General features: G+C 37.0%; 1 protein-coding gene across 1 annotated transcript in view; it reads left to right on the top strand.

Annotated features, from left to right (window-relative positions):
• The window catches only part of CCDC171 (coiled-coil domain containing 171), a gene marked incomplete at both ends in the record, with an annotated part of 130,157 nt that overhangs the window by 18,130 nt on the left and 97,734 nt on the right, over positions 1-14,293 (top strand). Inside the window, 2 exon segments of the mRNA XM_082013296.1 lie at positions 7,569-7,661; positions 8,937-9,097. Of these exon segments, the coding sequence (XP_081869422.1) occupies positions 7,569-7,661; positions 8,937-9,097 (254 nt within the window).

Consider the following 14,293-nt stretch of genomic DNA (forward strand, 5'->3'; position numbering starts at 1 on the left):
ATTATGCCTCTTTCGCCTGTGATTCAGTAGTCAATCAAATTCTTGATGTGTTCATTTTGAACTCATCAAGATACTACTGTTTATGGTAATCAGTTTCCTAGAACCAGTGTGTTTTCTTTTAGCCTTTAGCTCATTGCTTTGGAAAGATCGTTTCTTGGGAAATATAGGGCAATTTGTATATAAAAATACTGTTTCTTGTGATGTGTCTAGCTGCCAAAAAGCTGTGTGGGAAAGCTGTTTGACAAACACTGGAGGAAAAGGGAATGTGGATTTTACCATGAGAAACAGAATTATTAGTTCATAAATTGAAAATCTTTGTCTTGTTCACAGAAATGTAGTGATTTTCTATTGTTTATGTGTTTGAGGCTGCCAACTCTTAGTAAGCTGGAGCTCAAGGTCTCTCAAAGTATTTAAGCCTTTCTCATGAGGCCTGAAAAATGTCCCATAACTGGGTCCCTATTATTTCTGAGACTGACTGTGTTGCCGTATTTCTGAGACTTTGAGACATTTGAAGACCATTCCCTTAGCTTTCATGTTGCCTTTCCCAGTTGCCTGCCTGTAAGTATATTGACCTTTTTATGTCCTGCTAAATGTGTCATCTTGTATTAGCTTGGTAATGCTACTGTGGTGGGGAGGTCACTGCACAGGATACTTTAGTGATGGTCCAGCTCTGTATTTGCAGAAGGTATATGTACATGCAATAGTTTAAGGCTGTGGGTGTATTAAATTTCTTAGTGTATCCAAGTCACTGAAACATGAAATTTAGGTCCCAGCTAAAAACAAAACAAAATGCCACAAACCTGGAGACTGGCTGTCTTTTATTCCTTGTTCCTAATTTCACTATGAACTGCAGTGTTAGGTAAGTTATACTGCTCATAAGAAAGACTTGAAAAAGCTCCAAGTAGTGTGAGAGAGGACACATTCCTCAGCCAGTTAACAGTGCTGCTGGTTAAACTTTTAACTACTGTTTGTCTTCGGTGACTACACACTTCTTGATGGCTTACCCCTACTTAATGCTCTGCTTTCTAGCGTGTCTACAATGCACAACTGGCATCTTGGAATTCTAGCTACTGTCACGGTCTTGTATATCCTCTAAGCACTGCAGTTTTTGTAATGGTGTCTCTGTGGTGACTCCAAAATTCACGTTTCTCCGGTGACATGCTCACTGACATAATGGACTTTATCTCTGAGAGGAGCTTCCTCTTTATCATCTGCTATGTCATTATTCCAGTCCTGTTTGAAGGCTGTTCACTCTTACCTTACCATCAGACTGAAGTTGTTTGAATACTGTCTTATGTAGCCCTCACAGTTAGGAAGTTAGTAAGAAGTCGCATATTAATTCCGTGCATGTATAAAGTAACAGTGTCAGTTCGTGTACAGTTAAGGGGTTTACCAGCTGCTGAGCATGAGAACCAAAACGGACATGTTTTTCCTTTCAAGGTACTGTAGAAGGGGAGAGCAATTCAGATGGGTTCACCAACTGCAACTCAGTTGCAGACTGGAATGGACTTGGACTTTATCCAAAGGCATCCAAGTGATATCAGTTTAGCAGTCCTAGTTGTTTTACTTTTTTTTTTTTTTTTAACCTAAAGCCAAGCATATAGCTTATCTTGTAACCCCCATGCGAGAGTAGGTTTTTATCTGGTATTGTGCAGGTCAAGTACGCTCCTCTGTCAATGAGACGTGTTATCCTAGACTTCATATACTGGAAATGTTTGTAAGTGACAGTTGACCGTACTCTGTCAGGCTGAAAGAACATTTGCTTCAGTGGTTAAGAATTATTTGTAGTTAAGTAACTTTATAGTTATGAAAAGGCTGTTTATTATCCAGACAGGAGATGGCTCCACCTTACCATGATCAAGAGTCATCAGCATTTCTAACACTAGGTGGAAGTGGTCAGCACATCTTCCAAGGATGTGTTTAGATCTGACCTCCTGATTTGAGTTATGAGTCATAGGGAAATACTTTTAAGTAGGAAGAAGTAAGATCTTAATCTGAATATGGAAGTACACAGACAGAGTCGGTGAATGATGATCCAGGTATGAGGTACATGTGTGTCCTCTTCACTTAAAACTTTATTTTGTCTGAGCATTTCATGCAGGTATTGGACCTCAGCCATTGGGAAGTGTAAGTATCCTGACAACTTGTTAGTAAAATGAAACTGAAAAATCTTGCAGAAGTTGTCTAAATAGAAGCAGAAAAGGGAAAGACTACTTCTATTACTGTATCTAAACTTAGCAACTGTTGTAAATGTACTTTTCTCTTTTTTCTATTGTTTTCTTTGTTGCTTATCTGATAAAGGGTATTTTGATGTAAATGCAAATGTCAAATGATTACATTTTCGTGGCTGTGGTACTGCACAAATGTAGCATACTGAATTACTCTTTCAGTACTGAGTGCCCTGGTATTAAAAAATATTGCAGTACTTAGAGCAAGTGTGAGGGGCTGGCAAAAGTGGATGCCACAAAGACCAGTTTGGAAAACGGTATTGCAAACTGTTAGCATGAAGAAAATGTCTCCTAGAAACCAGGTTAGCATTGATGTGCAACAGGACACTGGAAAAAGTGACTGAACCTTAAGGGATTAGAGTACACATACAGCATGGTTGCCCACAAGCACTAAGGTTGGCATTGAAGTTTTCTTAGTCGTTTTTATTTGCTGTTTCTCAAAAGTCAGGATTCTGTTTGTGCTGTCATGGAAACAGATCCCAGCTATCTTTGTTCTTTAAGACTGAAATTGTCTTGGCTTGAATATCTAAGGAAGCTTCAGAGATTCCATGAGTTTGTGTGTCGCATCTTACTTAAGATGTCTGCCTTCATATATCCTGTTCGGTGCACATGGAAGTAACGAGTGACTGAATCTTGTTGAATAACCAATGTTTTTCGTGTTGGATACGCAAACACTTTGGAACCAGTGGGGAACCCACTTTTGGATCCATCCTTGAGATCTGTCTCTGTGACTTGGACCTGACAAGAGACTTCCAAGCTAAACCAGAAAGTAGTCTCATTTGACTCCTAGTTGAGAGACTGTGGTTTGGATGTCTGTGGTCTGCAACCTGCCTCTGTAACTTGTTTTCACACAGCTGCTTCTTTTAGACGGGCATTGTGTAAAGTTTTCATACACATATGGTTCAGTAATGGTACTGATTCTCACCTTTTGTCTGATTCGAAGACATTTGCCTGGCTAACATGCTGGTACTAGTGTCTTTCTGTTCGTCAGGCAGGAACACAGAACTCCTCATCCTGTTTGTCTTTTTAGAATTGTTAGTATGGTATTACAAGTTAGACTCAGGCCTGACATTTCTTTCTTTTCCTCACAGAGCGCATAATGGATCATTCTCATTGGTAGAGTGTGCAGCTTCTCACTGTGAAGTGCATATAAGTATCAGTAGAGCCTGTTTGAACCTTTCCTAGCAAAATAGACAAGATTTTCTACATGGTGGTTTTTTTCATCTGTGTTCTTCCCAAATAAAACCTCAAGCTCAGCTTGGAATCCGGGTGCAACTTTTATGGCTGATATGCACCTAGATAAACATGAATTCCAAGATTCTTTTCCTATGAGCAGTCTAAGCAAATCTGAGTTTCTTTGTATTTAATAACTCTGTATTGCTTAGCAAGGCTTATGTGCTAATGGCTGGTTTGATATCTCTCATGAAGTTTTCATTTTCCCATTAATTTGCCACTGATCTGCTGGCATCTGACTTTGTTTAAATTTAGTAGATGTATGGTGAACCATAAACTTAAGCAATCAAATCATAGAACACAGGAAAAAGAACATTCATTGCTCCACCAGACACAGACAGCATCTGCATGACTTTCTCAATTTACATACGTAATTTTTCTGCAAGCCGTTTTAAGCATCTGAATCTCTTTTGGGTGAGACAGCTGCTTAAAATGGTAAGCTAAGATTAAGGTTTACCTGAGTAATCTTCTGAGACTTTCAAGGAGAACATAGTTCACGCTTCATCGTTGGCTTCTAGCAATACAAGAAATTAGTGGCAGTTCCTGTCAGGTCCCCGAGAGTGACTTGTCATGAATGAAAATACAATTTATTTCTCTCCCTAGATCTTTGTTTTCTGAAGGCCCAGTGAACTAATTTAAACAAGATTTTAAAAATCAAAATTCTAACAAACTACTGGTATGAGGCAAAGCTTTAAAGAATCAAACTCTAGAAGATTATGAGCTTTAAAAGCAAGAATAGGACATTGAGATTCCCACCCTTGTGGAAGAAAACCAGTTTTGAACAAGTCAATTTTTCCACACATTCATATGGGGTTATTGGTCTGTAAGATGATACTTACACATTAAACAGATATTTTGATTTCTAGTTTCTAATTTAATTTCCTTGTGTGTACTGTCTTGAATCTCTTTGAATACTTTCCATGGGATATCTGTCAGGTACATCTAGCTCTTCTTTGGTTAGTGCCTAGGGTTCATACCTTTTTTACAGTAGGCTAGGCACACTGTCCCGCTTGCAATTAGGAACCTGTTTCTCACGTTCCGGAGATCATCAGGAATCTCTGCAGCTGAAACACTAGTTTTCCCAGTGCTTTTCTTTTTATAGGCATGCTAATTCTACAAGTTAATTCTTCAGTGACTTGTGACAACTCAAGCAAATGAACCACCTGCAAATATGCTTGTTTTTAAATAGAACTGCTCTTATTTCAGACAGCAAAAGAGTGATACGTTGGCACTTCTTACAGGTGTCTGTCTGCTCTTGCCTCCTTTCCCTCACTGTCCCAGGATGTTCTTAGGACTGAAATTTCTATATTTCTGTGAGTTTCTGTTTCCTTTGGACCATGTCTCTTGTCCTTGCAGTCAATATCCGTCATGTTGGCTCAAGTAGATAGACTCTACTTTTAAAGAACTATACCAAGGACTGATACCTATATGCTCTGTTTGGGAGCATGTGATTGCTCCAGTTTTTCATTCTTGCAGTTGCCCTCACTCATAACAATTCTAGGGGGGCTCCATTTGAGAGGATAAGTTAACCATGTTTTTTGATAGTGTCTTGCATCTCCTGTTTCAGCTGAAGGGACGCTGAGGTGAAGGCACAGTTCTACTTTGGACTGGTGCTCAGGAAATAAAATAAGACCTAGAAGTCAAATGCAGTACTGAGCTTGTGAGTTCCTAAGTTATGCCTAAGAACTTTACGTGCAGAATCACTTTTTTTTCTTTTTCCATTTCAGCATTTTCTATGAGACTAGACACTTGAGCAAACCAGCCATAGACAGAAAAGCATGTTTGCTTTTCAGGGTATGCAATGAAATACTCTCAGTGAAGTTTCTATTTCTTAATTTTATTTTTAAAAATCATGTTTCCCACTCTAAATGTTGTGATAGGTACCTTCCTCACTGTTTCCTTCATTCTTCTCCTCAAACTTAAAGTAGTATTATTTTCAGGCTGACTTTTTAAGATGTTACTCAAAAATAAATGAAATCCACATCACTTGTATTTATTGTTCACTGGCTACTTACTAGGCTGGCAGTATTGTTATGTAAAACCATCCTGATGACAGATGTTGATCTGTTGGAGGATGCTAAGGAGTCCTTCCAAACTGAAGCAGGAGGTACTTTGCTAAATCTCCATTAAGGGCAAAGGGAGCTGATGTTTGGAAGGAATAATACCGTTAAGAGTCTAAATCAAGTCTAAGATTCTAAAGTCTAAGAGTCTAAATCAATCTAAATTTTTGAGAATACAGTGGGAATGTTTGTGCAGGATTTGTGAAATTTTGTTAATTACCTATGTTAAGTATATAGAACTTCTGGGAAGAGGCAAAGTTTAAGCCTTTTGACAGACCTTGCTGTGGAGTATGTTTGGTAAGCTCTGTGCTGTTGCTTCTTTTCTCTTTAGTAGGCCTTCCATAGATATCAGTTTCAAAAGATTTTCCTTTTGTATGTATGTGGGATTATACAAAGTTTAAGTTTATTGCCAAGAGCATTTATTTTAACATCTGTTTCTCTCTTTTTTTTTTTAAATGTTCAAAACCAAGATGCAGTCTTATATACTTGCTACTTTGTTTTACGTTTCCAAAATCAATAACTTTGATTGTATTTATGTAACCTTAAATGTGCTTATGTTAGATGACTTTTTAATATTAAATCATTTTTCTTGACCTACTGGATTTAACTTGAAGCCAGGAGGCGTTTGGGGATGAATTTTTCTTTTCAATTCAGTTATCAGTCAAAGTGAAAAGATTTTCTTGATAGAAAAGAGTGTAGTGAAAATTGCATGTGGATTTCCATTATACCAGATCTTTAGTTACTGCTTTTGGTAAAAGTATTTTTCCAGATTAAGTTCTGTATCCAGGCCTTTATCTAGACTTAATGTATCTGGTGATTGCTTTTGTGTTTGTGGTAACTTGAAAGAAATTATTTTAAGCTTGGATCACTTGAAACAAGAAAAAAAGTTTAGTGAAAATATAGACTATTTCTTGAACTTTATGTAAGCAATCCAAATTTCCAAGTAGATTCTTAACATTTTTCTGCCTTTCTAAATATTGTAAGAATGGATAACAGATGCAACAGTTTAATTCAGAGAATCCCCTTTTGCTTAAAAAATGCATGCGCGTACAGGTGTTCTTCTCTGTAATGAGATGTAGTAAGTGACTAAATTGTGGTAGGACAAGGGGTAATGGTTTTAAACTGAAAAAGGGTAGATTTAGACTAGATAGAAGAAAGAAATTTTTTACGATGAGGATTGTGAAACACTGGCATAGGTTGCCCAGAGAGGTGGTAGATGTCCCATCCCTGGAGACATGCCAGGTCAGGTTGGATGGGGCTCTGAGCAACCTGGTCTAGTTGAAGATGTCCTGCTCATTGCAGTGGGGTCGGACTATGTGACCTTAAAAGGTCCCTTCCAACCAAAACTATTCTATGATTCTAGGAAAGAAGTCGGGATATTTGTTAAAAGAGGTCATGAACATCCTGATAATTGTTAGACGAAACCAAAGCAGAATAATAACAGATCAAGCAACACAGCAGTAAAAAAAATACTAGGTAAGAGCTTTTAAACATTACACAGTTTAGAGACTTTTGTTGTAGGGAAACCAGGAGTAGTCTAGGGCTGCAAAGTGATCTGTTCTGGGCACCTTAATTGGAAATAGGTGACAAAGCCAACATATTTTTGAGGAATACTGTATCTTCTCTGTGCTTCATCTGTCTCATCACTGAAATTGTAGATACAATTGTAGATTGTGATGGTATTTTGGAACATACAGGGTGTGGTTTTGTTGCCTCAGGTGACAACCTTGATGAAAAAGCAAATAGTAAGGGAACAGGTAGAGTATTTAACTTTTGTCTTTTTGCTTTCTGACTCCAGCTGCAGTTTTCTTTATTGTAAAAAATACAGAAAAAACATTTTGCTACATGAATTTCTTTAAATAGAAGAGAATAATGTAATATTCTATATATGTAAAAGTTATTTTTTTATGTGTTTCCTGGTATGAGTTCTCACAGTTCCAAAGTACAAGTAGTTCAGATACATAAGGGTGGTAGACTGAATGAATAGAATAGTCTTTGCATCGTTTACCGTTCTCTGGACTTAAATTTCTTCAAAATGTACCTTTAGGCAGCTACAGTGAGAATAAAGAAACTGGAAGAAAACATTGAAACAGAGAGAGCGGCGCATTTGGAATCCAAATTCAATTCAGAAATCATCCAGGTAAACTTTTTGCTAAATGTTTTATAGAAGGTTATAGTAAACCAGTTGATAAAGTTGTAAAGATACAGTCTTCCAAAAATGTTAAGACCACTTGCTTGCTTCAGTGAAAACACTGAATAGTTTTTCTGCAACAAGTGTCAAAATTGATAATAGCTAATATATAAAAGGAGAGAATTTAGGGAACATTGAAGTTATTAGAACAAATAATAAAATGAAGTGTCACATTTGTATGTTTAAGAATTCCCACTAGCATTTAAATAGTGAGGGGAAAGGAAATGTTTCACAATAGTTAAACACTATACAACTCTTTAAATATCCTGCCCTGTATCTTTTGAATGGACATTTAGAGCTATTTGGAGATAAATGCATACATCCAGCTTCTCTAGGAGTGAGAGCTTAATGCATCCTGAAACTGCAGTTCCAAATGTAATTATTCAGAGTACATTTCAGCTTCAAACAAAGTTATGACACCTGCAGTTACCAGTAAAGATTAATTATAAGAAAAAATGTAGTATATACTTGAATATTAAATCTTTGTATTATTAAACTGTATCACATGGGGTTTGACCCAGTAAGGCAATTATGGTTTATTTTAAACAGCAAGTGAGAAAAGGCTAAATGATGACTGCCTAGTAATCTCATATTAACTAACAAGCCGGTCACACTGGGTGTTTGAAAAACTAAGTAAAAAAAAAGAATTTTGGGGTTGTTTTTTTTTTCTATTTTCTGAGTGACAAAAATAAGTACTGCCATTCTTCCGTCAATTATTTTTTTATTCTCATGATCTTCTCTATGTACAGGCACTTAAATTTTTTAAAGCAACGATTAAACTAGTAGAAAGGAAAGATTAAGTTTTCTAATTTCCTCTCTCTACTTTTACAACATACAAAGGAACTGGGAGGGTAACATTCCTTAAAGTTAGAGACTTATCTTTTATGGGTGAATGACTGGTAAGGCTTTCGTCCTGTTCATATACATGAGCAAGCTTCAAGTGCTGAGTGGAAGTATAGCCTTCACTGCTAATCCCACACTTTCATGAGCCTATGTAAAAAACAGAATTCCCCTGGAAAACTTTAGTAATAATTGAAAAAGGAAAAATCCAGACACCACCAAAGGAGAATAAAAAGTGCTTTTGGTCAGCATATCTATCTGTCTCCATTTTGAACTATATGTATTTGTACATCTTTACCTGTAAAGCAGAACATAACAGAACAGCATTAAAGATCATGATAGTTTTTCCTAACTTGCTTTAATTGCTTTCTTATCACTTGGTAGTTACGAATTCGAGACCTTGAAGGAGCTTTGCAGGTGGAAAAAGCCAGCCAAGCAGAAGCTCTTTCGGATTTAGAAATGATCAAGAAAGAGTTCAAAGAGGTAGAAAATGCATATGAAAGAGAAAAACGCAATGCCCAAGAGAACTTGGAAAAGCTCAGTATGTAAGTTACCTTTTAAATTCAGTGTAAAATTGCAGTAGACAGGTTGAGTACCACTTACAATTTAGATTCTCTATTTACTGTCACTAGAAAACAACACCTTCTGATGCAATTTGCCAAACCAAGCCAAGGTTCAGAACCTGACATTCCATTAATAACAGTAACCATATATATTATGGGTAGGTGGGGAAAATAACTGATCTGTTACAGATTAATTGCCAAAGCAAGAATGTTGAAAATGCTAGTTACAATAGGGTCCTGCCTCCAGTAGTGTTTGGGAGGAGTGTAGGAAAACCATCTGTTACCACAGACACAGGAAATTGTGCTGAGCGGGAAAGGGATCCCAGGTAACTTCATCTGCTCTCACAAACTTCACCCCTTTTTCCACTTCTTGTTACCAAGTTAAAACTTTCCACAATTATTCAAAATAACATCAGTTAATTAAACTGTAATCTGAACCTGCCTGGTTGTTTTTGCTTTGAGCGTGAGTCCTATGGCAGCAACATGCACTAATACCAAGTTCTTTGCCTTTCCTTGAACCAGAGAAAGCCTGCAACATTGATTTGACATGTTGGTTTTTTTGTTGTTTTGTTTCAAAAAAAACTCCTTTTGTGTTCAAAACAGCCTCGTTTAGAAAAATGGCTGTTGGATCAGTAGTTCTACATAACAAGCTACTTCATGCTATATGAATTGTGTACGTAACTTCTTACTCTTCCAGAGAATATGTTTGGTTTGGAGTTTTTTTGTTCGTTTGTTGTGGTTTGTTGTTAGGTTTTTTGCTTTGTTTTCCTTTTTGGTAAGTTTCCATATTAGAATGGTCCAGAAAATAAAGAAAATTAATGTTATAGATAAAATATTTCTCTCCCATCAGAATTAAAAGTTTTCTGGAACTAGTGTTCTTCCAGGGCTTGTTCTTTGGACTGTTTCTTCAATCCTTCCAAGCTCTAATATTCCAACGACCATCTTTGTATTTGAGGTTCGACCAGGCAAATTCAGCATCCTCAAGTGAAACAGAGAGCGTTTTGGGGGTTTTTGCCTAATGCAAGTTAAGCTGAAGTAGTTTTCAGTCCAGAAAAATTTCCCCTGTCTTGTCAACATGGCTACCATAGCATGGCTTTTTGTAATTAGTTAGGGAGCTGTTAACCTTCCCAGAATCTCCAGATACTGTTTACTCCTTCCTTCTGAAAATTTTGGGAATTTTTCTCCTGTTGTTTCTGTTCAAGCTCAAAAACTAGCCGTTGAATTGTACAAGCAGCTCATTTCTGTCCTCCTGTCTGTTATTATGTCTCTTGCATTCTTAGAGAAAACAAGTGTGTCTGACCTGTAGCTTTTGCTTCTGGAGTTCAAGATAATGAGATTAATGAACCACAGATACTGTCAAATGTAAGGGTGCAATCAGGCTGTCTGGGGAATTAATAGACCTGTAGAAATTACGTGTATGACTTCTGAAAATACTTAACTTTTGAAATGCAGAACTGCACTGTTTTTTTATCTTTATAGCTCTTTACAAGATGAATGTGAGTCTGAACACATGGGTCATGTTCAGCTTTGATGTAGTCACAAATAAAGGGTTAAAATTATAGAAGATTGCCTGTTCTGATTTTATTATTTGATGTGAAAAAAATGTGGAGTCATGAATTCTGCATAAACATGTTACTGTATTTTTAAAATTCAAGTGTTACACATGCACCAAAAATGTAAACCACACATTATGCAAACATACTAGGTCCTGAAAAGAGTGTTAATGCTTTACACTGGGAGTTACATATAGGTAAAACAATTTGATTCCCGAAGTTTCTAGTATGTTTGGCATTTTAGTGCTTTTATTTGTCAGTCTTCAGTTCTTTTTAACTTCTGTCACAACTGTTCTCTCAGGTACTCCCCTCTATTTTAGCAAATTGTTGTTTTCATGTTGCTACAAGATCTTAGATGGCTGTGCTTAGCGGTAATTTTTAGTACAAGATCATTTCATGCAGATTCTTTTTGGCCCCACAGAAATTTCATAAAATAGGAGTTCACCTACATTTTTAGAACAATTTGGGTTGGTTGATTTCATCATACTAGACCTCATTCCCCTAAAGTGTCATGCATGTGCACTTAAGTTTCCTTAAACAAGAGTGTGTCAGAACATTTTATTCTGTATATTAGTTTCTCAGATGAGCAAAGGCATTTTATCTCAGGAACTAGTCTTAAGTGGAGTACTGCCTGCACATGGCATAATGCTGTCTAGTTGTTACCAGGTGGTGCTCCACTATCCTTTTAGGTGTTGGATGTGAGCGGTCTTTCAACAACTCTGTACTTTTTCTAAACACCTAGAAATTGCAAATTACACTCCACTGAGTTAGTGACAGAGATTTGAGTCTTTAAGGCCTGAATTATACTATTATTAGTGTGAATATGTTCTTAGAATTGAGGGATGATAAAGTACAAGCTAATTAGAAGCATTTTTGATAGTAGCTTAAATATCTGTTTAGGAATTTTCCAAACCATTAGAACTTCACAAGTTTTATCATAAGATCTGCTTTTTAAATTTTAAATTACTAATGTTAGTTAAAAAATGTGAAAATCTGTAAGTAGTAATTTTCCAACTAAGTCTTTGAGAGACACTTAAAGATACTTTTCTGTGTTCAGTTACCAGCATAAGGATAATGGTTAAATATTGAATTACATTGCTGCATTCAATAATGTTTTGTTCCTTTTGAGAGTCTTTTATCTAGACGTATGAAGCTATTTCTTTGAGAAGTTAAGGTTTTTGTGTTCAGGGAAGTTATGGCCCATGAAAATTACATTTTGGAAAAATGGGAAGAACTCTTAAACAAAAACCTTATCCTCAAAAAAAAAAAGAGTTTTTTTTTTAGGGACTATATTTCTTTGTCTGCAATTGCTGTAGGAAATACCTGAATATTTGTATTTGTTGTGACTAAGATTCAGAAATACATTTCTTAAGAGTTAACGGTACCAGCTGCATTAGGATATTAGCACTTACAGAGAAGCAAGTACTTGGGTTACTGAAACGCGACAAGAACCTTAAACAATCTTCCCATTTTCCTCTAAACTGGATAATTCTGTTTGACGCTTCTTTCCCAGGAAGACAGATTTTCTATTTTGGGGCTTTTTCGGGTACAAAAAAGAATTTGTGCCTGCTTAAACCATCTGTTCAGTGTGTTAATTGGATATCAGAATAAACTTTGTCTAATATCCAAACAGTACTTTTCACTACTTGCAATCATCTGTTGATTCAAGCAATTACGCCTAGCAGCTTCTGCCAACTGAGGTTCTTTTTAAAACAAATTATCTTCTGTGATTTCAGAGAATGCAAACCATTCCATGAAAGATAACACAGTTAAACAGTTGGTGGGTTTATTAATAGAGCTTGAAGAAACAGAAGCAGCCTATCCTTACAATTTTGTTAGTCCAGACACCTAAATTTCCAGAGCTCCATAAAGACAGGTAGTGAAAGTCAAGCTTTATCTCAAATGGGCATCAATATACTCAATTACCATGAGATAATTACATGGGGTGGCCATGTACTGCCTTGTCTGTTTCCTGTGCCTTTTTTATTCTTTGAAGCATGCAAGTATTGGTAACATTGGTGAATATCAGTGATTGCTTTCACAAGATCTTTTCAGAGAGAATACAAGAACCTTTGATCTACTCTACCTTTGAAGGTTGTGGTCCTTGGACTCCAGACAATGTCAAGAGCTTGGCTTTTTCTTTTAAGCCATGATTTGGCATCCTGACATACTTCCACTTTTTCTGGAGGAATCCCATGAGCTTGTCTTTAAGGTTCAGTCTTTGGAAAGTGTTGGAGACTTTCATTTGCTGTGCTAAAATGCTTGTATATATGTCTCTTTAACTGGACTTGATGTGGGTTAAATGATACCAAAGTTAGAAGCTATACAAAGCTGTAAGAATTTATTTTCTTGGAAAAAGATGGTCGTAATAACTGAAACCAAGCAAACAGGCTTTTCTGGGTTGCATAATTTATTAATTAGCACTGAACCAGTAGCACTGTGTAAATTGGAAGCAACATGGGATTTGCGTCTCACTGTGAATGTAGTTGAAGAGTGAGAGCATGACACAGAATAAATTGGAACTGCTTTTGCTATGTTTCTGAAAGCTGTGGGAGTAGACGCTACTTTGGGGGACTGAAACAGGAAAGTTCTTTCTCTTAAGAATAAGAAGTAACCATCTACAGCTAAAAGAAAAAAAAAATCAGCCAGGCTGAAGCAGAAGCATATAGGTGTTTGTAGGGCTGATAAAAAGTAGTCCTTCAGCTAAAAAAGTATGTTGATCTATAAGAAATAAGTCAAAGTCAGGAAGTGACAATATTGATTCAAAAGTTTCAAAGTTGCAAGAACTTTGATCCCTTCGCGTTACTTTCAGTTCTAATGAGACAGAAGTGATAGGGAGAAGAGACAAAGAAATGAGAGACGCCTGGATGTCCCACTGCTAAGAATTACATTAAAAACCAGCTCAGGTTGAAAGGGATTGCAGGTAGTCTAGCCTTCTGCTCAAACCAGGATCAGCTATCTATGACATCAAGTTGCTCAGGGCTTGAAAACCAGTTGGGTCTTGAAAACCTCCAAGCATGGAGATGGCACAGCCTATCTGGGAACCTTTTCTGCTGTCTGACTGTCATTAAGGTGGGAAAAGTTTCTCCTTGTCTGAACCTCTTTGGATTTGATCTGTAACTGTTGTCTCTTGTCCTCTAGCCATACATTGCTGTGAAGTGACTGGCTGCATCTTCTTGATAACCTCCTTTTAGATAATGGGGGGCCTGTTATATAACCTGAAGTTATCTCTTCTCCAGCCTGAATATACCAAGTTCCCTCAGTTCTTACAGGTATATCAGCCCCCAGCCATGTTGGTGACCCTCCTCTGAGCTCGCTCCAACTTTATTCCTGTATTAGGGGGAAGATGTGTGCTAAAAACTGGTCATTATCCCAGATGTGTTGTAATGAGCGCCAAATAAAAGGTGCCTACATACTTAGGCAGTTAATCACTTCACTTCAGCTTGTGTCTATGCTACTACTAATACAGCCTAAGATGATGTTAGCTTTCTCTACTTGTATGCCATGCTGCTGCTTTGTAGCCAGCTTGCTCCCTATCACTATTACCAGGTCCTTTTTAAGCTTAGCTGTTCCCCAGCCAGTTACCAGCTATATTGCTTCAGGGGGCTCTTTCTTCCTGAATTCA

The sequence above is a fragment of the Phaethon aethereus genome (assembly GCF_964289735.1).
Source record: "Phaethon aethereus genome assembly, chromosome: Z".
Taxonomy (NCBI): Eukaryota; Metazoa; Chordata; class Aves; order Phaethontiformes; family Phaethontidae; genus Phaethon; species Phaethon aethereus.